Below are 27793 nucleotides of genomic sequence, written 5' to 3' on the forward strand. Positions count from 1 at the left end.
GGGCAACGCACCCGTAGCGCTGGCCTGAGTCACCCTTGTGCACGTCCCTGCTGGGTGCGATGTCCCTACCGGGTGTCCCCCCTCCCCGGGGCTCCCCAGGCACCCAACAAGCATTAGGGCACCGGGGTGGGGTTCTCCCCAGGGTCATTTTTGGGGTGCAGATCCCTCCAGGAGGAGCATCCCCATTGCACGGCACAGCCTCGTGGCTGAGCATCCCTTGGGGCTGCTGTACCCCTGCACCCCTACCACCCCAACACCCCCATCCCGGCGGGGCTGGCGGGGAGCCCCGGCCACCCCCGGCCACCCGCCCGCCCCGGCGGAGGCTGGTACAGTTCGTTACGTCCAGACCGGAATGTACTTTGTGTTAGAAGTGGCCCCAGGCCAGGACGGCAAAGCCGGACTTTATTTATCCTCCCCGCTCCGGCCTCGCTGCATCCTGCGGGGTTGGATCTCCGGCAGGGCCGGGGGAGCCCTGGACCCCGCTCACCCCCCCCATCGCTCATCTCCAGCCATGGGGTGTGGGGATTTTCCCCCTTTTCCCCAAGGGGTAAATAACTGGGGAAAGTATTTGCGTCCTTCCAGCTGGTAAAAGCTGATCCCAGTGCCTGGGAGGAAGCGCCGTGGGGGAGATGGGGGCTCAGGGATGGATCCAGCAAAGCCTCTGGCTGGAGGTGCCCCCCGGGCCTGCTCACATGAGGGTTTATTGCAACAGGGGTCAGCGTTGGGATCACAATGCAGAAATTCACGGATTGGAAATACATGTGGAAAGAGCCAGCCCAGGCCACGCTGGGGGACAGGGCAGGATCAGGCCTGCAATGGAGCGGGGGCTGCTCTGGGGGTCCCCATGCATGGCGGGGATGCCTCGGCCCCTCTGCTGATAAAAATTAATTGCAGGAGCCCTGAGTCCAAGCAAAGAGAGAGGGATCGCAGATGGAGGAGGGATCAGCCCGGGCTGGATCTGCTTGCTTGCCGCTGGCTGGGCTCCACGATGACACCCAGCATCCCTCCTGCGTCCCCTCCGGTAGGAGGATTTTAGGTGGGGATTTCACGCAGAAAGCAGTTTGCCGGCTGCTTTGTGCCCCCTGGGTGAAGCATCCCTGCACTGGGTGAGTGGTCCTGCCCTCCTGCCCCCCCGCCATGTTCCCCCACATCCCCACCGTCCGTCCCCGCTGCCGGCGCAGCTGCACCTACGGCTGGCGGCGAGGACACGGTGTCCTCCTGTACTCTGCTGCCTGTTGTGCAACACCCGGCTGGGCCTCCTGTAAACACCCGGACGCGCTGCTGGGCTCCCGTCATGCTGCACCCCCTGCCCCAGGAGACAAACCGGGCCGTCGGAGGGGTGCATGTGCCGGCGGGGTGCAGGGGGGCGAGGCCGCGGCACTGCCAGGGTGTGCAAAAAGCTGCTTTGCTCCCCAAAATGGGCAGCGGGTGGGTATGTGTGTACGGGGAGGGGGCAGGATGGATTTGGTCCCCCTGGCAGGGGAAGCATCCTGCATGGGTCATCTGCCTGGGACCATTGATTTACACCCAGGGCCATCGATTTGTGCCCAGGGCCGTCAATTTGCGCCATCACACGGAAGGAAACTGGGAGAAAACCCATTTCCTCTGTTCCGCAACGCGCTCGGGAGATTCACTGATGCGGCTTTTAGATGTGAAGCTGAGGCAGAGGGACGCCTCTCCTCCCCGCGCTCTCAAGGCAGATTAACGTTGGATATTTTTAGCAGAAGACAAGGATGAATAAAAATATCCCTTTTTTTATTTTTTTTTTTTTCTCTTTCAGGAACTGTCACTCTCACATCACGCAAGGTGCTCGGGGGCCGGCACAAGGAAGGACATCACCGGCAAAGGGGGGCCTCCGGGCTTTGCTCCCCGGTTCCGGTGGGGGGCAAGGCTTTCTTTTCCCCAGACCCCCCGTCGTTTCGGGGCTGGGTGACGGCCACGTGGCGGGCGCAGGGCTGGGGCAGGACATGTGCAGCCAGCTGGATGGCGAGGGGGAACAAGCAGTGCCCCTGGCAGCCGCCCCGAAGCCGGCTGGGATTATTTATGGAGCAGATTTCCTCCAGGTTGTATTACAGGGATGGGGGGGACGGGGCAGACCCTGGCACTGGGGGGGAGGGTTTGGGCATCCCACCACCCAAGAAAGCGGAGCTGGGGGGTCCAGCACTGGAATCACGGTGATTTGGAAGGTGTCTTTTAAAAAAACATGCTGGTGCTTTCTTCCCATCCTATTTCACTTTTATTTTTCTATGCAAACAAACAAATTTACCGTTTTTCTGGTGCAAGAGCAAACCAGGCTGGACCCCCCTGCTGCTGCCATCGGCCCTCTGGGATTTTTTAGGGCTTGGGTGTTACCTGAGGGGCCTGCACGGAATTAAGCTGCGGGGTTTCCCGATATTGGAAACCCCCACTATTTCTTTGGTAAATGGAAATTTAAAGCTCTTGGAGGCCAGGTGGGAAATGTTTAAAACCCAAATGCGAGTTTCCCCTGGGTTATTTTAGAGAGGGAAAAATTAAAAGATGTGAAAATAAATTTTTCTAAAGTGGGCTTTAAATTTAACTCTGTATTTCCAGTGAGTGCCATCGGTGTCTAAATTACAGCTGGGAAAACTGAACTCGGCATCAAAGAGCAGACCTGTGAGCAACCATCCATCAAAGCAGCGTTGCCTTAAGCCTGGCCCAGGGGGGTTTGTTGGATCAACCTGTGGGAATCGGGGCGCAGGCTGGGAGCAGCAGGTACCATCTCCAACACAAGCCTGGTGAAAACAAACACTTTATACAAATAGAGATGTCGCATTTTAAATCTGCCCCATGATTCACACACGCCCCAGGTTTTTTTGCCGCTCTTGGCTCTGACGCTGCAATTAGCTGAACATGCAGGAGCAGCGATCGGATGTTTAATTGCAAATGCACGTTATTGCTAATCTTGGTGGAGGGGAGGTGCGGTATTTTGAGGCAGCTCTTAACAAAAGTCTTATATCCTTCATAGTGAACGGGGACATTTTTGTGTGTCCCAGCAGCCGGTGTGTCCTCCAAACCCGCGCCTCCCTGTCCCCAGCTGTGGGAGATTGTGATTTGCTTTCTAGTGTGGTATTTCCCTTAACAAACCCCGAGGAGATTGCACGGGGTTGGGGGTACAAGGAGGCATTGCAGGGTGCTGGGGTGTTGCACGGGGCTGGTTGATCCTCTGGGTTGATGCCTTTGGGCGGGGGCGGGGCGTGGACGTTGCATGAAGTAGCCCCCCCTTCCAGGACCCCTGCTCCGGGCTGGGGCAACCCTGGAGCACTGCATGGGGCTGACCCCCCGGGGCATTGTACCAGGCTTAAGGCGTTGCACGGGGCCGGGGACCCCCCCGGGGCGTTGCACAGAGCCGGGGACCCCTTGGGGCATCGCACGGGACCGGGAGCCCCCCGGGGCATTGCACAGAGCCGGGGACCCCGCAGAGGCATTGCACTGGGCGGCAGACCCCCCGGGGGCATTGCACAGAGCCGGGGACGCCGCAGAGGCATTGCATTGGGCGGGGGACCCCCCGGGGGCATTGCACGGGACCGGGGAGCCCCGCGCCGTTCCCGCCCGGCTTCGCCGCCGGAGCCCCCAGCAAGTGCGCGGGGCGGGCGGAACCGGCCCGCCCCGCCAGGGGAGGGGAGAACCTTCTGATTTGCATACAGCCCCCACGCGAACCAATGACAAGGCCCTGCGGGCTCCGTCGCCGAGACGGGCAGGCGGAAAGGCCAATGAGACGCGGGAGGGGGGGCGTGGCGTGGCGGCCGGGGACACTGGTCCGGCGCGGGCGCACAAGGCCACTCGGAGCCGGGCCGCGGCGGCGCGCGGGGCGGCGGCAGGTGGGTTCCGGCGTGGGTCCGTATGTGGGTCCGTACGTGGGTCGCGGGGCCGGGGGCGTCTGCGCGGGCGCTGCGCGGTGCTGGGGGATAGGCGCGGGGCGCCCTGCGTGGGGCTCCGTGGTTCTGTGGGAAGTCTGCGTGGGGCTGGGGGGGATAGCGTGGGGCGGGGGGAGGCGTGCGTGGGGCTAGTGGACCCCGCCTGGGGCTGTATGGGGGGCACGGGGGTCCTCTGTGGGGCCCGGGGGAGTCGTGTGGGGAATGGGGTGGTGACCCCGCTGTTGCTGTGGGGTGAGGATAGGAGGGGGGGTCCGCACCCCGTCGACCCCCCAAGTGCAGGGGGGTGTCCAGGGGGAGTTAATACAGAGGTGCCCGAGCGTTGCTGGGGACGCTGGGATGCGCTGGGACGGGGTTGGGGCGGGGGGTGGCATTGGGGGGTGGGGTCACAGAGGACGGGGGTCGTTCGTGCCGGTGGGATGGAGCTGGAGGGGGGGATTTTCCCTTTCCCCACGTCCCCGCACGAGGCGAGGCTCCCGCGCTCGCCCGAAGCGTTTCCTCGAATGCCACCTGCCAGACTTACCCTAGAGCGGGTGCACAAACCTATAGCTTCGCTGCCTGTAGCTATAAGTGATTGCACACAGTAAATGTGAATTTTTTTTTTTTTAAAGCTTCTGCTATTCCCCCCCACTTTTTGGGCACAAAACCTCTTTCAAAGCTTCTGGTTTTTTTGTTTTGTTTTGTTTTTTTTTAAATGCACGTTGGGGTGATCTTGCTCTTGTCAGGAAAGAGTATTTTACGTGATGATGTGTAAGAGCTCGCAGGAGATACGTCCATCGTCGGCGCGTCCCTGGCCTGCGGGTTTCCAGCCGAGGCCCCGATGCTGCAGCTGTATTTCTGCCCTCGCTGGGCCGACGTGCTGAGCAAATGGGGCCGGTGGAAAAAAAACCAACCTTTAAAAATGGGGAGGGGAAAAAAAAAAAAAGCCAGGAGGTGATAGTTTAGGGATTTTAAGGTAGAGTTTAAATGGTGTTTCTCCGTTAATGAGCTATTAAAGTGTTCAGGTGGATTTGAGACGTCACCAGGGCATCAAATCCAGCCTGGGAATTGGGATTACAAGTTAAAACAAAAACAAAAATGAAGGCACAAATCGTTCCTTCCTTTAAAACATGCAGAAGTCGTGGCCCTCCTGCCCCATGAAGGGCTGGGGTGGGAGGGGGGGAGAAAATCTTTAAATCTGTGCGAAAGAGTCTGTATCTGGCTTTTATGGGGTGCTTTCCTGGAGGTGTGGTGGGTTTGGGTCAGGCGGTGATGCTGTGACTCGGAGATGCTCAGGTTTTATTTCCAACCTGGTACCTTAGAGATGGGACAGAAATGCTGGGGGGGGGACACAGAAGTGCCACCGAAGCAGAGGGGACGATGGGCGCCGCTGCCAGGGGGTTAACCAGGGCTCTGGGGCTGCGCAGGGATAACTTTTTAGTGGTGCCGAGAGTTGTGTAGCCCACAGATGGGGATGCTGGGGTTCCCCCTGTGGGGACGCCGGTCCTCAGCCCCGCGGCGCGATGGGTGATGACAGCAACGTGTGTGATGCAGGAGGAGGAAGGCGAGGGTGCGATGGAGCTGGGTGCTCACGGGGCCAGAGGTGATGGGGTGCTGGCAGAGGAAGGGTTGCCGGGGGTGTCTCGGGGTGGGGGGTGGGTTTGGGGTGATGAAGCTGGTGGGGTTTGTGCTGGAGAAGATACATGATGGTGTGGGGGGGGCCAAAAAGGCAGATTTCTGGGGAGTTGGTGGAGAATTTATCACTTCTGCTAAAACTCGCTGGGAGGGACGACGGCACGTGGCCTCTCGTGGTTTTGGGCCTGGAAGATGGAGCGGGACCGGTGCTGGAGGGGCTTGGGGGGGAAGGCTGGCACGGTGCGGGCTGCTCGTAATGCCCACCCTGCCCGGAGCAGAGGCGTCTGCCGGTCCGACAGCTTGAGCACTTGTTTTTTTCTTTTTTCTTTTTTTTAAAGTAATAAATAATCGTAACTTCTCAAGGCTGTATTTGCCCAGCACGTGCTTGAATTATGTTGAGGTCCTTTCCTAGCACTGTTAGAGCATCTCCCTGCTGGAACAAGCCAGAAAATAAGGACAATTCCCAAGCAGAAATCAAACCGCATCCTTCAGGATCATCTCTGCTGTGTAATTAGGTGTGTTTTAATTACCGGCTTGCAGAGGAGAAAGTTTAAAGTTTGCTGTAAGGCTCCAGATGCTCAGCACCAAGACCCCCTCCTCCGTCTGGCCGTGGCTTTCCAGGCTGGCTCAGGGGGAAAAATATTCTGTGAAGTATTTGGAGAATAATTTGTTCTTGTTTATACTTTTATACTATTTGATATTTTATTTTATATTCACTCTCAGTTATATGTATTTATGTAAAGCTGTTACAGCCCCTTGAGGGAGCTGCGGAGCTCGCACCGATCGCATGCATATCACAGGGAAATAATAAATTACTTAGTGTTTTTGTTTTTTTTTTTTTTAATTTTAGTGCTGTACGTTTGTGGGCATAAAGAAACGGCCACGAGTGCTGTAATGCATGAGTTGTCCATGTAACTTGTTTGTCATGGGGCCGACAAGCTTTTTCCATAATCGGTAATTGTGGTTGAAACCAGGATTTCTGATTTTGCAAGTGTGAGTGTATTGGAAAGTTAGGAAAAGAGTAGTAAAGTAACTGTTGGCAGTGCAGAGGTGAGGTGATGAGGGACTGCCATTAAATTATCTTCTGCCTGCGATGTCCCCTGTTCATAAATAGTAGGATCGCTCTTAGAAAATTAGCCTCATTAGAAGTATTCCCATTTCAAATATTTTTGCATTTATGTTAAACTTAATCCCCATAATTCAATGAAACCAGCCCGAGGAGGCACCGCCTCGCAAATAGCACCATCTCTGGGGTGCGACCCCCGTCCCGGCGCGGAGCCCTGGGGGGATGGGGGCTCCCTCCCCGTCCTCGAGCGACGCACACGCGTGTGCACAGTTGCTACATGGGCGTTTCTGCTCCTCTGGGCTGGCAGGGGTGCGGGTGACCCGGCAGCGGTGCAGCATTGTCCCCAAAGCCGCAGCCTCCCGCTGAGCCCCCTGCACCTCGCAGCGTCCCCCCAGCGATGGCGGCGGCGGTCCCGGTCCCCCTCCGTCGGTTTGGTCGCTCGTGGTGTTTCTTTGTCCTCTTGAAGAAATCCTGATTTGTCGCGAGAAATAGGCTGGCGTTTCACAACGTGCTGGGAATTGCCGTTTGCCCGATATAATTTGGCACTTACAGCGCATCGGTGCACACGTGGCTTCAAACACGGTCTTGGGCGCCAGGTTATTTCTGGGTGCGCGGCGCTGCCAGCGGCAGTGCGGGGTGCCGAGTTGGGGATCCCCCCTGGAATTTGGCACCGGGGCGCTCAAGATGCTGCTAAGCCCTTGTGTGTGGGGAGTAAATGATGAAATACAGCTTTTTCCACTCCTGGGGGGGGGGGGGGGGCGCTGCGGTTTAGGGTCACCTGGCTGAAGTTTGTTGGAGAAACCCCTAAATCTGTTGCAAACAGTGAGATGCTTTTAGAAGTTTAGAAAAAAAAAAAAAAATTAAATACATCCAAGTTTAATTGTTGGATTTGTTCTGGAGAAAAGGCTAAATTGGAGCAGAATTGGCAAACAAGAAGTTTCTTGTTTATTCCGGTTTTTTTAGTTTCCCCCCAAACTGTCTCTTAAAATTCAATTTGCTCGGCGTTGGCGTCGCTGCTGCCAGGAGGATGCTCCGAGCCGCCCGTGGAGGGGATGAGCTTTACCGGGCTGCGCCGTATGGGGAGGAGAACTTCACATTTAATAGCCAGAGGTGGAATATTTCTTTCCGGTGTCCCGAAAAGCCTGGCTGGGTCTGTTCTCCCTGCTTGTTTTGACCAGGGGAGAAGACACGATGAAAGGAGCCTGCTCATTTTCGATGGCAAAAAACTCAGTTAGAGGGTGCCAAGCAGTGGGTAGCGGGATGTCAAGTACTTTCTCACATTTTAAAGACGATTTATATAACCTGCTTGGCTATATTATTATATTTTTTCCCCCTCTGGTTACATAATCCTAATTTATGAAAGCATTAGGCAATTGCGTTCCCCGCTGTTACATGAGTGTCTGTATATAATGGCCACTGAGCTTGTTAGGATGCTGTGCTCGGCCCCTCTGCCAGCCGTCTCCTGAGAAGCTCAGGCAGGTGTGGAACAGCTATTTATACACATTATTATTATTATTTATTATTTTTGCCATCACCCGAGGCTGTGTCAGCCCCCCCAGGAGCGGGCTGGTGCCTCTCTCTCTGCTGACGGAGAGCAGAGGTTTCGCTGCTGGCTCCGGCGTTCCTGTTTTTTCCAGTATTTTTGGGATGTGACACTTGTGGCAGAGTCTTGTCGTGATTTTTGTGGTGGGAGCAGCTGAAATCCTCGCTGGGGCTGGGGATGGCTTTGGGGGCAGGCAGGATATGAGCCATGGAGCAGCAGTGTATAAAATCCTTGACCGCATCCCGTCCTTGGCACCTTCTCCCCTTGGAAAAGCAACAACCCATAAATGTTTATGGCTTTTGCTTTCCCCGGTATATGTTTGTCTTTTGGAATAAAGGAGGAGAAAAAAATACATTGCTTGGGAAATGGCAAAAAAACCCATGAAAGCAGAGGGCATTGTGTCTCTGGGTATCCAGGCTGGAGGGGATGGACCATGGGCTGCTGGTGGGATGCTCGCAAGAGGGTCGAGCCCAGAGCAGCTTTATCCCTGCAATTTCTTATTTTGAAGCGACCTGGAAAAACCACCAAGCAAGCATTTCCTCCCTGGTGCCGTGCTAGGTAACCAGCAAATGAGCCAGATTATTTTTAATGGGTTTATATTGTAAACTGGGAGGGGAAAAAAACCCCTTTCTGAATGTCTTTTGCTTGTCGCTGGTGTGGGTGCGCTCTCCTCTCTCCTGGGGGATGCAGACAGGCTGAACCCATCTTGCTTTCTGCTGAAATATTTATTCTGGCAGGGACCAGCGAGCCGTCCAGCTCACTTTTCCTCTTGCTGCAGCTGAAACTTGAGGGCAGCCTCATATTCAACATATATTAAAAAAAAAAAACAAGAAGAAAAGAAAAAAGTTATTAATTGGATCTTAACTAAAACCACTTCAAAAGCTTAAAAATATTAGCTAGGCAAAATGATTAAGCGAGTGTGACGGGAACACATGCCGTTGTATTTAAGTTAGCCGCATGCAGTAGTTTCTTTTTCTCCCTTCGTTATTCTCTTAATTGCTCAAAACCCTCCCTTTGCTGCTGTAGCACCGATCCCCTCTGGTCCTCGGGAGGAGACTGCGATAGAGGCGACCGCATCCCTCTCCGGGGCGTCCAGTGGCAGGAGGGCATGCGAGGCTGTGGGGCGGGTGGCACCGGGATGCAGGGGGGTGCTGGGGGGATGCGCGGGGGGTACCGCAGCCTCCATGGGTGGAAGGAGTTAACCCTGGAGCAGCAACTGGCCGTGCATGAAGGAGTATCAGGGAGTTCGCTTGGTCCCTAGTGAGTCACGGTTCACCCTGGGCGTGATGGAGGTTCGTTGGGGTGCTGGGCAATTAAAGCAGCTCTGTTTGCATGTTGTTTTTTTGTTTGAATAAAAGTTGCCATGACTGGCCCGCCGGGATGTTAGCTGCTTGCACAACGTAGGAAGTAAATCAACCCATGTGAGTCTTATTCAGCTAACGACAATTTAAATTTTATGGTTTCCCTGTTTATTTTGTGGGGGGGGGGGGGAAGTCAAGTGGCCAGGATTTAAAAAAAACAAATTAATTTTTAATTCAGGCTGTGTCATATGAGTGTGAGAAATGGCACTCGGTGTCTGGGTGCATCCTTATGTGTCAGGATGGAGCTGAGAGTTATGTGGAGCTGCCTTGTTGGACTTAAGGAGCTCATGTTTTCTTAGAAATCCCAATTTTAATTCATTACTGACTCAAATGCCACCTCCCTGGGTCTCTGCTCTGCAGGCTGGTGTGCCAGGCATCTTAAAACACCCTCAGCCGGCAAAAATCACTGCTCCGGTCTTCCCCTCTCCGGCTGCACGGGGACGGTTTGCTCAGTAAGTAGGTATTTTATTAGAAAAAATAGTTTTCTCGATCGAGGGGGAAGCAAAACCACGGTGGGATGGTGGAGGGGGCCCAGCTGTTGTGGTAATTGGGTCGTTCTTCGTTATCTGCCAGCGGGTGTGCTGGGGATGGAGGAGGGAGGTACATCCCCGTGCTGCTGCCCGGCTGGAGGGGCTGGGGTTTGGGGTGATGCTGGCCAGGATTCGCGGCCCTGTGTCTTCCCCCTGGGCATTTAGAGTCGCTGGTTTTTAGCCTGACCTTTGCATTTTGAAGAAACTGTGTCCCGTGTTGCAATCCCAAGCTTTTAGGGCTGTTGCGGTGCCATGGAAGCGAAAGCGCTTTGTGCTAAGTGGGTCTTAAAAACAAACCCCAGAGCAGTCAGCTCTTATTTTTCCATCCTGTTAATTTTCATCCTGACTTTTAGCAACGGTCAATAAAAAAGTTGGACAGAATATAGACTTTTTTTTTTTTTCCTAAGCTGATGTTAAGATGCTAAACGCTGTTTTATGGAAACAGCGAGTCAAAGCATCTTCCTGTGGCTGTGGGGAGCAGAGGAGCTGCCGCGGGAGGTTTTGTCCGTGGTCTCTGCACCCCTTTCTGACCATGGTGGAGTGTGATCTGTGGCTTAAAACCGCTGTCTCAGTTCTCCTTTCTTTTTAAATCCTGTTTTAGAATAAAGCACATGCGTTTATTTTATTATTTTGTTATTAATTTTTTTTTCTCTCCTTACCAGGTATTGGTACAAAATCCCCACCGTGTCTCTGGGTGGGACCTCTCAGGATCCCCCTGGACCTTCAAACTTTCTCCAACAATTGTGTGGTGGCCAGGTGAGACCCCTCAAAACCCCCGCAGCCTTTCTCTTCTCCCCCCCAACCCCTTCCCCTCCCGTGAGCCTCCGGAACAGATCTGCGACGTGAAATTTCCATTTGGAGCTGGCAAATTCCTGGTATGCCGATTTCTAGGAAACGTGGCTTGGGATCGTGTGCTCGGTGAAACCCTAGCATGTGCGATACCTGTCTGTCCTCAGCCTGGGGTCGGACATCTGCATCCCATTCTCCGCTCTGAATTTTCTCATATTTCTCTGGGCTGGAAGATAGCAACATCCGCGCAGAGAGGGAATTGTAAAAATAAATGCCTTGTTTTTATGGCGTGGATTTCTGCGCAGCGTGTGCCGGTGTCATATGGCGTGCGTCCTCCCGGAGCAGCGTTTTCGTTGCAAAGATCATCGTTTGAAAGGCACGTGCAAAGGGGAAAGGGCTTCGAGACGCTGCCGGTGCAGGTCACGGCTGCCTGGTTTTCCGTGAGCGTGTGCCTGGCGTCGCTTGCAGACAGCCTGAGAAACACACAGGGCTCAGAGGACAGCGAAGGTAGGGAAGACAGCAGCCCCTGCAGAGCTTAAAAAGGAAAAAAAAAAGCCTTTTGTTGTACCTGCTTTTAAAAAACATAGAGGAAAAATAGCACAGAATGCTTTTTACTGAAGCAGCAGCTGGATTAATGTCCAGTTGTATGAGGGTGCCAAAACCGGGGTGGAAGCCGTAGCGCTGCCGGGGCGCGCCGGTGGGAGCGCTGCCTGGGCGGCCCGTGCCCGCTGCGGGCGGTTTAATTGCCCATGGGTGTCCGTCGCGTCTTCGTTTGCTCACGAGCATCGGTCACGGTGATGCCGCTCTCCGGCTGGAGGGGGAAAACGGTGTTTGCAGCTGCTTGCACCGGCGCGCAGGGCGGCCTTTGGGGAGAGCGGATTTGCAAGAAGGAAAGATGCAGCAGTTGTTGCTTTTGAGCGGTTCAAGAGGGTTTATATTAATTTAGCGGGGCTGAGAACAGGCGTGTGCCGGCGCCGTGGGTCGGGATGTGCTGGTCCAAGTGAAGCATGCGTCGTGCACGTGTAGGAGCCTCCTTGTTTGCTGTTTAATGTATTTCATATTAATTAAAGCTGAAATAGTTGCATTTGAAGCAGAGATTGCGTCCAGATGTCAAAACCTCTGGATTTTAAAGCTTGTTTACTGTAGCTCTTAAATTACAGATTAAACAGCTACGCTCAATTTTCAGATCATCTGATTCAAAGCAAACAAGTGAAAACCCCAAACCCTTTCCTTGAGCTCCGGGGAATAACTTTGCCCTTTCGCAGGGCCTGGGGAGGGTGGAAGCTGCAAGGCAGGTCCGTGCCCAGCCCCGAGCACCCAGGTGGTGGCTGGAGGCACGGACCAGCCCCCGGTGTTGGGCTCGGAGCTCGAGCAGAGGCATTTTTGGGGGGGTTTGCAGGCTCCCGCAAGGGACTTTGCTTCAGGATGTGAAGAATCGATCTGTGCCAAATCACCCCAAACTGCGCAAAACCACCGTCGTGCGTGTGCACCTTTGCTGGGGCGTGCCCCGGGTTTCTTTAATCACCATCCCGTTGGTTTTATTCTCCTGAGCATGGGAATTCCTTCCCTCTTGGTGGCCTTTCAGCCATGCCCTTATGTGTTGCAAATTGCTGCGCCTTTTGGTGGAGGAGGACCCCCAGCCCAGTGGGATTTAACCCTTCCCCACCCTCTCTCCTCCGCCCACCCGTTCCTATTAACGCCCACGCCGCTTGTTTCCCTGAGATGTAAGGAGGAGGGAGGATGGTTTAGCCTGGCTTCATTTACACTTACGTTAAGCTTGTGGGTAACAGCAGCAGGAGAGCGGGATCTGCTTGGGGTGTCAGAAACACCCGGGGGCTTTTGCACGGGGTAATTAATTAATCCCCTCCCTGTATCCAGAGCGCACGCGGTGCCGCAATGAGAAGATTCAGGTTCTGACGCCTCCAACAGGCTTGCACGACTCTCGGTGGCGGTCCCCAGCTCCCTGGTATGAAATCTCAGGGAGTAGTAGATTTTTTTTTTTTTCCCCCCTACAACTGTTTGTTTAAAGTTAGTTGGGATTTTGGACCCCAGCCAGCCTCCTTCTGTCCCTCCAAACCGGAGATAAGCGGGAGCAGCGCGGTCTTTTCTCTAACCTAGTTGGAGCTGTTTTCGCTGGACAGAGAAGTCTTGAGCTCTTTCATAACGTGGACCACATCTTAATAGCTGGTCTTGTGGGCTCCATCCCTCCCACCGCTTCTGACGCAGAGCGTCTCCCCTCCCGCTCGCCTTGGCCAGCTTCCCTGGATGACTCCACTAATTGCTTACGTAGAAAAATAATGAGAAGGATGCGTGTGATGTATTTTTAGATGTCTCTTGGTGGGATTTAGCAACCAGCGAGTCAGAGCCAGCACCTCCCCATCGATCTTCTGCATCCCAATGGTAGCTGCTTGGTGGACCTCGGGAGGTTCTGCCCCAGGAGGTGGCACTACTTTTGCAAACTGCTCCCCTTTTTTTGGGCTCCCCCTGGTCCTTAATAAATGGGTCATGGGTGCTGCGTCTCTGGTGCTGCGCAGGATCTGTGCCGGGAAGCCCTGAGCCAGCACGCGGTGCCGGCGGCGTGCCAAGGGGTGGTGGCAGGGCAGCCTGGACCGTGGTGGCTTGGAGACCATCTCAGCGCCCAAATCATAGAGTAGTTTGGGTTGGAGGAGACCTTCAAAGGTCATCTAGTCCAACCCCCCTGCAGTCAGCAGGGGCCTCTTCAACCTGACCTTGAAGACTTCCAGGGATGGGGGATCTACTGCCTCTCTGGGCACCTGGGCCAGTGTTTCACCACCTTGATGGTAAAAAATTTCTTCCGAAGTAACGGGTGGCGTGTATTGCAATGCATAAATACCTGTGAGATGAAGAGTCTCACCACCAACGTTGCTTTTTTTTTTAGTGTTTTTTTTTTTTTAAGATGTTCCCATCTGAAACCTCTGCAGAGCAGGCAAAAGGGAGCAGATGTAAAATCTCACTAAATGTTACCCCAAAGACTGTGATAATTGAGCATTGCACAAAGTAGTTCCCGTATTTTTCTATTTGCTTCTTCCATTGCAGGGCTCTTTGTGTCTCGGTGGCTTCCTGTGCCGGGGGGGCCGGGCTCCAGCTCTTCCCTTTCCACCCGGGTGCGAGGAGCGCAATTCTTCTTGCAGCACGACTTATCTGCCCTTGGAGCTGAAAACATCCTTTCTTTTCTCTTTTTGAATCCCCCGAATGAATGATTTCTCCTGCTGGTTAACATCAGCTTCCACACCAAAGGCTGTGGGAAAGTTTCGCAATTAGAGTGACTTTAATAGATCTGGTTTATGTCTTAAAAAACCCATTGCTTTCTAATTCTCCATCACATGTTTCCTTGATTACGTGTCGCGCAGCAGTGCGGCTACCAAAATAGCCTTACAGTCTGAAGGAAATCATCAGGAAATATGTCTTTTAAACCGTAGGCAATTCTCTTTTCACCAGGCACCATTGGAAAAAGTCTGTGTTTGACGAAAGACATGGCTTTTCTGGCACCTCGGCCGCTCGCACGGTGACGTTGGGAGCATGGTGCTCCAGCCGCTTGCCCCCAAAAAAACCCCCAATTTCTTAGTCTTGCTGTGAATTTTCTTTTTATCCACCCAAATAGTTGGGATTCTTTTGGTGTTGGGCTTGCTTTAGTTTTTGGAGATGTTTGCTGTGGGTTCGGGTTTTTCCATGCAGGGTGATGCTTTGCTTGCCTGAGGCTTGGAGCCTGCTCTTTCTTTTGGGGTGTTCTTGGTGTGCAAGAGAAAGGGAGGTTTGCCTGGGGTTGAGGGGCTGCTTTGCGAATAATAGCGTCTCTGACAAATGGGCAATCCCGTGTGGAAAATAATCTTGAACTGTATGAAATAACTCAAAAGGCAACTGCTAGCCTGGCGCGCATACTTCTAGCACCCACACCCAAAGGGTGCTCACCTCTGCGTGAGCCAGGAGGTGAAGCTTGGTTGCCATCAGCCCTTTGCTCCTCACCCGCGAGCACTTTCATCTCTCCCGGCTTCGCCGCTGCCCTCCGTGTCTGTCGATGCAGGTGCTTCAGTGCTAGTCCTGCGTCCAAATGGGTGCTCGGTAGAGCATCGCTGCGGAAGATCCCAGTGGTTTGGGTGCAGCACCCTGAGATGAGTTTCCATGTTTGGCCTCGTGTCAGGAGTCTGTCAGCTTTAGGCTGGGACCTGTGTTGCCTGCTGCTGCTATTTTGGGTAAAACTCTTGCTGGGGGAGCCTCCCGGGCAATGCCAGGGGTGCAGTGTTGGTCTGGGGGGGCTGAAGATGAAGGCTGGGGAGCTCCGTGAGCATCCCCGTGACTGCGGCCAGGTGAAGCTGCGGGGCCGCCCCCGTCCCCGGGCGGTGAGGGTGGCCGGTGTGTCAGGGCTTTCCTGCGCCCTGTGGTTCAGCAGAGCCTGGGTGGCCCCTGGGAAGGGATTTTCCGCTTTGCATGCTTGAGATGTGCTCGAAGCTTCCTGCCCCGGCCCACAGCAGAGACAGCTGCTCATTTTCTTTAACCCTTTCCTCTTACGCCACGTGCCGTGGCCCTGTGGGCTGATGGGGTGCGCGCTGTGTCTCCCCAGGTCCGGGGCTTATGCAAGGAGACCATGACCACCGATGAGGCCACCAAGAGCGAAGGGGAGGTGCAGGCGGCGACGCTTGCCGAGCGCGGGGAGGACATCACGCCGGCTCAAGACCGAGGGGTCCTGAAGGTGAGGGGGGCTGCCAGGAGGGTCCTGCCTGCCTTTCTGCATTTTGGGGTGCATGGTCACGTCCGTGGGCTGCATCCCCAGCCCTTGGGGTCATGTAGTACTTCCAGGGCTGTAAGACTGATTTTTTTGTTTTTTTTATTTGAAAGGCAAAGGAGATGAGCATCACTTGGAATAAAGAAGGATGGAGTGGTGTTTGATGGATTCAGGCTGCTCGATGAATTTCGCTGCTATTGTGTTCCTAATCAGATTATTAGCTGTAAATCCACAAAGCGTTTTTGTGTGTGACTCACAGACATTAGAAAGAGCACATTACTGAGGTCATCCAGTCTGCTCCACAGCCCCTTTTTCATATTCAGGGCCGTTTCTGGATAGTTCTGCTCCCCAGCACTTGCTCTTCTCCAGTTGAATAGGACCTTTCCTCTAAGAATAGCATCCTCCCCTGCTCCATCCTCAGCTCGAGAACTGCTTGTTCCAGGCTGCAGCATTAAAAAAAAAAAAAAAAAAAAGTGTTGACAAGAAGCGAGTAGTGAAATGACACACCCCTGCGAGTAAAATGTGTACGGACAGAAAGCCAGTGTAATTGCATTCGCTTCAGGTTTCGAACCACCGTGTTTATCCAGGCACCCCGGCAAAGTACAGGCAGGTCTCTGCTCCCAGCCCTGTCCCGCTCCGTCACCGTGGCTCTGGTTTGGGATTTATTTTTAGGGGCTGATGGGAGGACAAATTGAATGACGCCCCCTCGAGCCTTCCTTTGGTTTAGAGCAGCACTGGGGTGTATATGCATGTGTGCATATATATTTTTATATATATGCATGTGTGTATATAGATCTTTAAATATATGCATGTGTATGTATATATTTTTATAGAGATATATATATGCATGTGTATATATATTTTATATGCATGCATGTGTGTATGTATATATAAAAATGCATATGTGCGTGTATATATCTAAATCCGTTTCTCTCCATATGCGTCCTTAGCTGGCCCATGGCCGCCCTTCTCACGGGTGGTTTCTCTCTCCCAGATCATTAAACGACCCGGCAGCGAAGATGAGTCCCCCATGATCGGGGACAAGGTTTACGTCCACTACAAAGGCAAACTGGCCAATGGTAAAAAGTTTGACTCCAGCCGCGATCGGAACGAGCCCTTCATCTTCAGCCTGGGCAAGGGTGAGCTGGTCCAGGGGGTCTGTCCGTGGGGATGCTCGAGGGCGGGATGATCCCGGAGCAGGTGGGATGATTCTGGGGGGGTAGGACCCTGTTGCAGGACAGATGGACAGTGTCAGCCCTGCCTTAAGTGACTTCTGAGGGTGGGGGTTTTTTTGGGGTACCATCCTTGCAGCAGCCAGACTGGGTTTTTCTGGGCTGCCTGCTGCTCCCTCCTGCCTGAAATCTGCCTTTCTCCTAGGTCAGGTAATCAAGGCATGGGACATCGGAGTAGCTACCATGAAGAAGGGAGAGATCTGCTACTTGCTCTGCAAACCCGAGTATGCGTACGGCTCTGCTGGCAGTGCCCCCAAAATCCCCTCCAACGCCACCCTCTTTTTCGAGGCAAGTAATGCCAGCGAGCCGGCCCATGGATGAGCTCGCTTGCTCCCTTTCTGCCTTGCCAGCCAGCTCAGAAATAATAATAAAAAAAAAACCAAAACAAACCCAGCAAAAACCCCAGCTTGGATTCCTGAAACGTGTCCCTCTGCTCCAGGAATTGCTGCCAGGGTTTTCTCAGAAATGTGTGTCTGAGCTGGGAGGCTGGGACTGAAACTCCAGCTGGGGAGAGCCCTGGTGCGGGGCACGGTGGGGAGCAGGCAGATTCCCAGTTTAAAAATGCACATGGGAAGGAGAAAACGGCTGGGAAATGTCTCCGGGTGCTAAAAACTGATTAGTGCCGCGGGGCGGTAGGAAAGCCAAGGTTTTGGCACGGCGTGTTTGCTGGGCAGGGCTCGTCAGGACAAGGCGGTGGGGCGGGAGGAGTGGGTCTGTCCTAAATTAAGGCTTAGTCCTTCCAAGTCAAGTGGGGACTAAGCTGCGGGTCGGAGCCGGTCCTGTCGGAGAACGAAGAGGGAACTCCTGCCCACACTGGTCCCGGGCAGCTTTCACAGCAGCTCCCGGCACCGACCGTGTTGTACCCTTACAGGCTTAATAAACTTATTTTTACTGTTACTTTGTGTTATGCTTCAGGTACTGGATGTGTCCCAATGTCTAATAAATCGGGTGTATTATGCTGTGGCTTGGAGCTGGCTTTTATGGGCAACTTCTGCTCGTCAGCTGAATGGAGAATTAGCTGGCTTGGCTCTCCAGCTGGAGGATGAACTGCTGCTTTGTGGCTTTTCTGTTGTTTTTCTCCTTTTCTTCCCCCCTCCCTGAGCTCTGCCCACCTTTTCTTTATTTTTTTGTTTTGTTTTTTTTTTAGGTAGAGCTGCTTGACTTCAAAGGCGAGGACTTGTTTGAGGATGGAGGGATAATCCGGAGGATCAAGAGGAAGGGAGAAGGTTACTCCAACCCTAACGAAGGTGCTACGGTGGAAAGTGAGTGTCGGTCCCTCCGTGGTGTGGGGCTGGGGGGATGAGCCTGCCCTGAAGCACCCCCACTTTCTGCTCTCTAGAAAGGAGCTTCTGGCACTATATAGGTTGCAGGTGGCCGTGCGTCGCGGTGGGATGCAGTTACATCCATCCGGAGGCCAGATGGGATGGAGAGGGGCTGGGAGAGCAGCGGTTCACTGTCCGCCCATGGATACTGCTCCGAGCTCTTCTTGGCACGGCCCCGGCGGTGGCTCTGCCAGAGCTGCTGGCCGGGAGGGTTGACTGGAAAACCTCAAGCCGTGGGAGCAGCCAGGCGATGATGGAATGACCACTTGAATATAACCTGTGCTCTGTTTTCTTAGTAGCGTTGGCAAGCACATCCCTGCGAGCCCCGGTGCTGCTCAGCCGGGGGGAGGATGGAGGGACCAAACCCTCGTGGGGTTTTGGGGCTCTGCCATCTCTTCCAACCCTTTTGCATCCATCGCAGTGTCCAAGGGATCCTGCGCTCTGGGATGTGCTGGCTGCCAAAACCCCGGCTCTGCCTTGCCTCGAAAGCATGGGTAGCAGGGACGTCCTCCCTCGATGGCATCCCTCGCTAAGCATTTCGGGTGCTGACGTAGGCGCTCAGCAGCTTCTTTGTCCTCCTTGTTCCAATGTTGATTGTCGTTTTGGTGGGTTTTATCACGTCTCTTGCAGAATGGAGCCGCCTCTTTTCCTTCCCCTGCAGCCAGAAGGCTGCTGCTGATGTGGGGGAAGGAAATTAATACAAGGGGTTTGCTGAGGCCCAGGGTGGTCTCAGTTGACATGGGAGGATGAGGAGCTTGGGTCTGTAGGGTTCTCCCCATTTTTTGGAGCAGACGTTTTGCGTGGCTGGTCGGGGAAAGCCAGGCTCGTTTATTTTTTTTTTCTTGTCCTTCCCAAGAACCACTCGGCCACAGACACAGAGCTCGCTCTGTACGAGAGGCATTTACTTTCTTTTCTCCCTTTCAGAGCTCCTGTACACAGAGATTAACTTCCTTTAGCAAAGGTGAAATTGGATCTGAGCTGTGACAGCTCATAAAGCTCGCCGCCTTAAATGGCTCGTTCCTCTAACGAGCCTTTCTTTAAGGAAAAATGAGTTTTTGACTCAGGTTTGACTGTCTGCCTCTCCCGCGATAAGCATTGGAGCTGGGGACCAGCCAAGCTTGAAGCCGGCTCCGCTACCCCGAAGGTTAAACTCAAAGACTAAATATAATTGAAATCATCACAGAACCAGCATTCCTCTTTATTTTGATTAGATCTGAGCGTGTTTCAGGCAGCGCCGTGCCCAGCGCGGAGGACAGGGAGAGCCCTGGCCCCTCTCTGTGGTTGTTCCCTTTGCAGCTTGAGGTTTTCTTGAACGTGCCCATGCTTTAATGGCTGGTGGGGGGGGACCAGCCAGGAGTTCTCTCTCTGAAAGGACGTAAGGAGCCAAATAACGAGGCTCCTTGTACGCCTGATGCCCCAAAGCCTGCTGCTGCTTTACCTGTTTCAAGTGGAAGCGTCCATTGGAGCAAACGCTGCGAGCGTGAGCACACGTGTGGTCAGAATAACGGAGATTCATGCCCTCCGAGGCGACCTTGTGTAACCGGCGTGGCTTGTGCAGGGCAGAGATCAGGAACGCGGCGCTGATCCTGCCGGCAGCCCGCCTGCCGTGCCAGCCGCTCCATCCACAGCCTCCCGCTCCAGGGGCCGGAGGCGCTTAAGTACGTCCCCGTGAGAGGGGGTGAGGAGAAGCAGCAGCGGGCAGCCTTGCAGTGAGCATTTGGGCTGCAAATAGGCTTTTCTTTTTGTTCGGGTTTTTTTTTTTTTTTAAATAAATGCAGTGCTATTTATGATGGGCACTGTGCGGGGCATGGAGCAGCCCTGGGAACGGCATGGCAGCCCACCCCGGGGCAAGGCTGGGACCCAGGGAAGCAGCGATGGTTTATCTCAGCCACATATTTGGGAGGTGCATCGCCACTTGGATTTAGGCTGGAAGAAACCATGCTTCCAGGAGCGAGCATCTCCAGGCTGGAGTTCTTAAAGTGTTTTTATAGGTTTTAAGTTTTACAGAGCCTAACTCGCAGTTCCGGTCCCTAAAACCCGGGCTGCAGTTGAAATCTGGCATTCCAGCTTTTGTTACAACCTTTCCCCCCCACCCCTCCTCCTTCTCCGTTTTTAATCTGAGTACAAATTGCTGTCAGCACATCAAGTTCATGTGCCAGCCGCACTCGGTACACTCTGTTCTCAGCTCTTCAAAAACAAAATCGCTGCAGGCACCGAGAGAACAATAAGTCAGGGCTGCAACCGGAGTGATGTTCCTTTGGTGGCTTTTTTTTTTTCCCCCTGTAATCCAAGAGCGCCCGCAGCCAGCTGACCTGCTCCTGGAAACCTGAACGGAGATTTTTCCCCTTTTGCCAGGCATGCTTTATGTGCAGTTAAAACAGAGCAAAACTGTCCTCAAAGGGAAGGATTTGCAGCATCCTCCTGTGTGTCCTGTTTTAAAGTGGGATCTTCCCATCACTGCTGCTTCCCACTGGGGACAGGCGACCTGGGAGAGCTGCAGTGCTGCTTTTGTGCTCAGGGATTATGGATCTGTACTCGCCGGGAACATGCAAGGAGATGGCATGGTGCTGTGGGGTTGCCGAGTTACCTGTATTTTAGGCTGAATTTTCCCCTTTTCTATGCTTAAGAAAATAGCCAGCTTGGTTTTGGGTAGCGCAAAAGCGGAGGTCGGTCCCAGAGGAGCTGGATTTGCCTTTTGTCCTCGTTCTGAGCTGGATGAGCACACGCCAGCCTGAGCCTTGTGGTTGCTGCACGCCAGTGATGGATGCAGGATGCATCCCGGGGTGGTGGCAAGCACACGAGCATCCTCTGCTTTACCGCCCTCGGCTTCCAGCGTGGCTTGGGTGGCAGGAGTGGGGTGACGAGGCAGACCTTGGCGTCCCGTCCCCGCGGTGGGGAGAGTGTCCTTGTGTTATGGCAGCGTCTAATGCCCGAGGGCTGGGCCTGCCTTCAGTCTCACTTAGTCCGTGCATCTCATCCCGGGGGCCTTTTGTAGGTCCCAGGGCAGGGGGGTGTCTGTGGGGCTGAGACGGGCAGGTTTCCTTCCGCCCAGGCTGCAGCTCTCCTGTATGGAGCCCGGACCCTCTCGGCTGTGTCTGGCTGCCTCAGCTGTCCGTGGGCTCACCCCCTGCCCCCCCGTGCCACCGGGGTGAGATGCTCGGCGCCCTGCGGTAGCTCGGGTCGCATCCTGCTCTCGCTGCAGCGAGCAAAGGTAAAGCTCACGTCCTTCCAGGCCGCAGAGTCTTTAAGCACAGTTGTGACAACGTTAATGCCTACCGTGAATTTTTCCTCTTAAAAAGCCTTTTTTGTTTGTTTTGGCTTTTTTTAAACAATGCGGAGGAGGTCCTTATGAAATTGCTTTTACTTTATACTTACTTGCACACGTATGCCTTGTACCCTGCAAGCAGAGTGCAAAGAACATAAAACTGTCCCCAAAGCCTGGAACTTCTTCAGGACTGAATAAATAAAGAATAATCTTGCTGTGGAAACCCAGCCAGGAGTACCAGGTGGTGAATGTGCCAGGTACCCGGTGTCCGCTCCGGCTGCGCTTCTGCCAGTGTCTGGGGCTGGAACAGCGCGGTTATTGGCTGGAGATTAAAATTTAAAAAAAAAAAAAAAGCTTATCTTGTACTTTCAGTTCTTAGAGGCAGGAGAACATAGCCTTGTTTTTGAGGTAGAAGGCAAGGCGATATAGTGCTGTATAGAAGATTTGTAATCGCTGTGATAAACTCTGCGTGGCGGCATGCCAGCAGCAATATCCAGTTCCAGTAAGACTTGACTCGTGCAGTTGAGTACGAGGGGAACGTATTAGTCATGATGTTTATCTGTTGTCTGGTCCTTGGTTAGATGAGATATGCCTGTCTTGCTTTTCAGCAATGTTTCCAAGCCCTCCTCATCCCTCTCTGCTCACCGGGGGCTCCTTGGCTGCCCCCAGCCCCGTTGTCTTCCCCCTTCCAGGGCTGGAGGCTTTGCTGGATTTCAGATCTGCTTTATGAGATGCTTTCTTTGGAGCCCGCCTTGCCTTGGCTTGGGTGGCTCCAGGTGCGACCCTGCCCTGTCCCCTCTCGCCCCCTCCCACAGTTCACCTGGAGGGATTCTGCGGCGGCACCAGGTTCGACTGCAAAGACGTGAAGTTTGTCGTGGGCGAAGGGGAGGACCACGACATCCCCATCGGCATCGACAAAGCCCTGGAGAAGATGCAGAGGGGAGAGCACTGCATCCTCTACCTCGGGCCACGGTACGGAGCGTCCCTGTCGGGATGTCGTCTGGTTTTAAGCTTCCAGCATCTGAGGTCGTTTTAGCACTCGTGGAAGGCAGTGATCCTGAAAATAGGCCTCTCCGGGAGAGCCTCGGGTTAGCAATGCAGCAGGGATGTCAGGAGTGGCTGTGGCATGTAGGCTGGAATCCTGAGATGCTTTAAAAAAAAAAAAATCAGGTAAAAATGGTTTATGTGAGTCCTGTGGCTGAAAGGAAAACGTCTCCCTGGAGGTCACCAGGGCTGGGTCCTTGTACTGGAGAGAAACCTGGTTAAAAAGATGGATTTGACGCATCCAGAGGGGACGATTCTCAATATATAACGCACTGTGTATTGTCAGATATCTTTGCTCGTGGAGAATAACATCACCCTGGCCCCAAAGCGTTACAAAGCTCCAGGCATGGAGCTGGGTGTGAAACCCGAACTAGTAACCTGGGTCTGCGTTTATGGCCAAACGCTGCCAAAATGAAGATTTCACCCCCCCACTCCTGACAGCTCCTTTCTGCCCTTTCAGGTACGGCTTCGGTGAGGCGGGGAAGCCGAAATACGGCATCCAGGCAAACGCAGAGCTGGTGTATGAGGTTACGCTGAAGAGCTTTGAAAAGGTGAGGGTGGGAGCGCTCTGGTCCCTCCCCAGGCTACGGGAATGCCGGACCCTGCGCAGCGTCCACCCTTTGTCCCTGGCGGGGCTGCGGCCCGGCCCCTGCTGAAGTGGATACGTCACCAAGGATCTCTGTGTTCTTAATTTGTTCTTCTCTGTTGGTTTGTTTTATTTTTCTGGCTGGGGTCCAAGGCTGGTTCTCTTATTTGTTCCTAGCCTTGTTCCTTTTGTACTTTCTTTTTTTTCACTTCCTTTTTTTTCCTATTTTCCCCTTTCCCCTTGAAGTTTTTTTTTTCCTTGAAGTTTTTTTTTTCCCCTTGAAGTTTTTTTTTTCCCCTTGAAGTTTTTTTTTTCCCCTTGAAGTTTTTTTTTTCCCCTTGAAGTTTTTTTTTTCCCCTTGAAGTTTTTTTTTTCCCCTTGAAGTTTTTTTTTTCCCCTTGAAGTTTTTTTTTTCCCCTTGAAGTTTTTTTTTTCCCCTTGAAGTTTTTTTTTCCCCTTGCAATTTTTTTTTCCACCCTGGGCTGCACAGATAAAAGTTGGCCTGTCCAGCCAGCTGGCCCTGAGGAGCTCGGCTGGCGCGCTGAGCCAGCTGTGCCCGTGGGATGGCTGGGGATGGGATGCAGGAGGTGCCCATGGGATGGGGCAGGTGCTGCTGTGCCGCATCCCCAGCTGGGTTCCCTCCTCACCCCATCACCATGGCCGGGGTGGGAGCAAGACCCACCACATCCCCTCTCTGCTGGTCTCTTCCCCACCCTTCTCTCCCCTTTTTGGGGTTTATTTTTCTGTCAGGGTTTTTCCTCCTGTGGGGCTGTGGTGGACAAACCCCCTTGCTCAGGGTGAAGCCCCGAACCTGGTGGGGGTTTCTCTGTTGTAAAGGGCTCCATGTCCCGCACCCCACCCTGTGCTCTGGGCGCCTCCTCGTCCCCAGCCCCTCAAATTAAAAAAGCTGCCAGATGTGCCCTCTGTAATACTGCCCTGAGGAGCCCCGCTCGTAACGAGCAGCCCTAGGAAGCCACGCGTTCCTGCCGGTGCGGCGGGTTGCTGCGCTCCGCTGGGACTGCTCCGAGCATTTATTTGCAGGCCAAGGAGTCGTGGGAGATGGACACCAAAGAGAAGCTGGAGCAGGCTGCCATCGTCAAGGAGAAAGGCACGATGTACTTCAAGGTTTGTAAACTTGGGGGTGGCGGAGGCAGAGCAAGGGAGCTGGAAATAAATTTGGGGTGACCGTCGGATATACAACTTGGCAGTCGTTGATGTCAGAGAAGCATGTCCCCCTCAAACAGCACTGGGGATGGCAAGTCCTGCCCTTCCTCTGCCTTTTTCTCACTCCCTGAGATACCTTTCCTGGCATTGCCTTGCCCGCGTGCGCTCCCTGTGGAGCGGGACGGCAGATCGGACTCTTCCCCAGGGTGGATGTGGCCAGGGCTCATGCCGAGGGGGCTTTGCAGTTCCCCTGCCCGGCCTGGGGCATCCCGATGCTCCTCCGCTCTGCACAGAGGGGGAACGCGAGCTCTGACTTGGCTTTTCACGGGGGCTGCACACCAGCAGCTCCAGCCAAGCCCCGCTGTGGTTGTACGTATTCGCCGTCCTCCTTCCTTCATTTATTTATTTAACGCACTGCCTTAAACTCGTAACCTGTACGTAGGATGTTTTGGGAGCAGACCGAGCATTGTTGGCACGGGTTCCTCTAGCCTCTTCTTCTTTGCTCCATCCCAGGAAGGCAAATACTTGCAGGCCGTGATTCAGTATGGGAAGATCGTGTCCTGGCTGGAAATGGAGTATGGCTTGTCCGAGAAAGAGTCGAAAGCCTCCAACTCCTTCCTCCTGGCTGCCTTCCTCAACCTGGCCATGTGCTACCTGAAGCTGCGAGAGTACGCCAAAGCTGTCGAGTGCTGCGATAAGGTAGGGGTGCACGAGCCTGGGGGTTGGAGCATCCTCTTGTGTGTTTTCATTGGGAGTTCTGGGATTTTTTAATTTCTTCTTGTATAAGAAGCACTTTCCAAGCAGCAACAGGCTGGTGGCGTCCCTTCTGTCCCTCGTGGTCTCTGCGGATGCTGTGTGCTCGGAGGCTGCAGGAGCAAAAGTGCTTTTTGGAGTTCAAAATCCACCTGGGCACGCACTCACAGCAGCTTTTCTTCCAAAGCCAGATCCGTGTAATGTGTGGACTGACAGCCCTCGGTCGCTGCTTGGGTCTGCCCAGGCTGGGTCTGGGCGTTGGGTGCTGGTCTGGGTACAGCAGAGGCAGCCTCTGCCAGAGCTGCAGTGGATCTCCAAGTCTGTTGAGGGGTGGGATGGGGTTTTGTCAGTCCCTAGAAGAGCCGCAACCTTGTCTTTGCCAGGAAACTATTAGCTCTTTTATAAGAGGCTTAAATTTAAGCGTCTTGCTTCTGAGAAAGGTAGTAAAGCTATTTGCCTTAGTCTAAAAGGTAAGTAATCTCTGAGATGCGTATGTGGCTTTTACTGAAGGAAAATCATGTCATTGCTAATGCAGGGAGACCAAGCCAAGTTTAATCCATCGGCTCCCTTCCCTCCGAGCTCTCGGTGCTCCTCTGGGCTCAGGTTTACTGTTTACACCTGATTTCTTGTCTGTGGGTTTGCCTCCCACCGACTCCACTGCTCTCGGGGATTTTAAGCAAGGAGAAATAACTAAACCGTATTAATGTCTCCATCAGCAGTTGGCAGGTTAAGTAAATTTTTGTTGAGCAATATGCAAATGCTCTGGATACTTGAAGCCACCTTGTCCTAATTTTGGCAGATTTAATGAGGCTTCGACTCTGACGGGGTCTTTGGGGGATCCCCGAGTTGCTAACAGGGACCTGTGTGTTTCCAGGCGCTAGGACTGGACCAGGACAACGAGAAGGGCTTGTACCGGAGGGGCGAAGCCAGGTTATTGATGAACGAGTTTGAGCTGGCAAAATGTGACTTTCAAAAAGTACTGGAAGTGAATCCACAGAACAAAGCAGCGAAATCCCAGATCTCCGTCTGCCAGAAGAAGACGAAGGAGCACAACGAGCGGGACCGGAGGATCTACGCCAACATGTTCACAAAGTTTGCGGAGAGGGATGCAAAGGTGCGTGTTGCCCGTATTTAGCCATCTAGCAGGCTGTGCTGAAGGATGCTCAGCTGGTTTGCGATGAGAAGAGATGGGTTAAAACCAATTAAATTATAGATCAGGTTGAGGATGGAGGGATAGAGCCTGCTGCAATGGGAAGAAGTGGATTATTTCTTGGTCTCTCTTACGCAGAGGCTGCCGTCAGATGCTCAGTCATCAATAGAAGTATTTGCGGTGCGAGGTCCCGAGGGCTGATAACAGGGTTGGCGTTTGTACTTGATTTTGCTGTTCCAGCTAGTGGCTGTTGGTGACCTCCTGGTCGCTGGTAAAATGAAATGTCATCCTGTCTCTGGCAAGGCCAAGGGTATTTTGAGACATGATAGTATGGATTTCCTGAACCTGGTAAGGCAATAGCCCGCTCCTGTGCTCGTACGGAGAGACTGCTGTCTCGTAACGGGCTCTTGTCCAAAATTCCTCTGAACAAAACCCGGTGTACTGTAACGAGAGAGGACACAGCTTTACAAGCAGTCTGTGCGCGTCATTTTTAGTATAATGCCTTCTGCACTAGTGCCTGGAGGTGAGGCTGTGGAAAAAGTGGCCAGTGCAGGTGCTGGGGAGCAGCGTGGCGGGCTCACCGGCACCGTGGTGCGTTGTGCTGCCTGATGGCTCGTGCACTTGGCTGCGATGGCGAGAGTCCCTGCTGCAGCAGGCGTAAGGCTTTACCGTGCCTTAGTGCTGGGTGTATGGGCTGCACCTCTGGCTCGGTCCCGTATCCCCACTCCGGCTGCTGCCTTATCTCCTTGTCCCTCTCCGTGCCCCTGCATCCATCCCTCCAGGGCTGTGTCAGGGCCCTGCTCCCGTTGAGGTGGGTCACATCATTCCCAGGGGATCCCGTACCTTCCCCAAAGCTCTGGCTGAGCTGATGAGGTTTAACCTCCACCAGCTGCTAAGCCAAGAAAACAGGAGCCTCTGGTGTGAGCTGCAGTGGTCGATAGGCGGGGGGGGGAGCCAAGGGGAGGAATTTTGCCTGCCCTGCCAGGGCTTGGCTGCCTGTACCCACCCCCAGCATCGCTGTCACCTGCCTGCGGCTTCCTCCTCACTGCTGTTTCTCATCCATGTGCTTTATTTGCTGTTTTGCAGGAAGCAGCTAGCAAATCCGGGGTCGAAAAAGCAATGGAGAAAGCAGCTTGTGAGAAGGGACCGAAAACTCCTGGTGCTGAAGAAGAAGAGGCCGAAGGACATGTATGATGGAGAAGGAGGGGAAGGGAGAGCCTACTGCCCTCAGCCCCCGCAGAAAAGGTTACTGCCAGACCTTGGGACTCGCCAGTGTTTTCTTGTAAAGCTTGTTACAGTTTGTGTGATCGTGGAAGCAAAAAGCGCCTCACACAGAAAAAACGAACCTCGTCCCACCGCCCTGGGTGCGCTTGGGGGCAGAGCGGGAACGGTGGGATGCTGTGGGACCACAGCACGTGGAACAAATAGCTTTTAAACAGAGAGAAAGAGAGAAAAAAAATAATAAAAATTGAAACTCTTGGCTCTTGGGAGGTTTCCATGAACAGCTTGTCCCGGCTCCCTTGGCTTTGTGTTGGCTATGGGCGCAGCATCCTGGCTCCTCGGTGCTGAGTCGGGATGTGGGAGATGCTCCTTGTATGCTGCAGTGCTGCCTCCGGTTGCATCCGGCACAGGGCCGTGCTGCACCGCGCCAGCCCCGAGCGCGGAGCGGAGCCCCGTGGGGGCTGGCTCGTGGGGACACAGTGCCCTGGAGCACCCGGTGGCTCGCTCACCCATGGGTGC

General features: G+C 53.8%; 1 protein-coding gene across 9 annotated transcripts; it reads left to right on the plus strand.

Annotated features, from left to right (window-relative positions):
- The first annotated feature begins 627 nt into the window (after window positions 1–627).
- Window positions 628–27555, plus strand: FKBP5 (FKBP prolyl isomerase 5). Of its 9 annotated transcripts, XM_075115253.1 has the most exons (15): window positions 628–1106; window positions 1781–2063; window positions 2572–2733; window positions 9838–9929; window positions 10670–10763; window positions 15376–15504; window positions 16532–16676; window positions 16915–17057; window positions 17917–18031; window positions 22172–22328; window positions 22861–22951; window positions 24028–24111; window positions 24664–24849; window positions 25778–26017; window positions 27140–27555. In XM_075115253.1, the coding sequence occupies exons 6-15, from the start codon at window positions 15400–15402 to the stop codon at window positions 27245–27247; spliced, it is 1374 nt and encodes a 457-aa protein (XP_074971354.1). In that variant the 5' UTR covers window positions 628–1106; window positions 1781–2063; window positions 2572–2733; window positions 9838–9929; window positions 10670–10763; window positions 15376–15399; the 3' UTR covers window positions 27248–27555. The 9 variants fall into 9 exon arrangements, with proteins under 9 accessions (XP_074971354.1, XP_074971349.1, XP_074971353.1 ...); XM_075115248.1 differs by lacking the exon at window positions 628–1106 and having other exon boundaries at window positions 1653–2063; window positions 16915–17061; window positions 17921–18031; XM_075115252.1 differs by lacking the exon at window positions 628–1106 and having other exon boundaries at window positions 1653–2063.
- The last annotated feature ends 238 nt before the right edge of the window (window positions 27556–27793 follow it).

Source organism: Phalacrocorax aristotelis, chromosome 21 (assembly GCF_949628215.1).
Source record: "Phalacrocorax aristotelis chromosome 21, bGulAri2.1, whole genome shotgun sequence".
Taxonomy (NCBI): domain Eukaryota; kingdom Metazoa; phylum Chordata; class Aves; order Suliformes; family Phalacrocoracidae; genus Phalacrocorax; species Phalacrocorax aristotelis.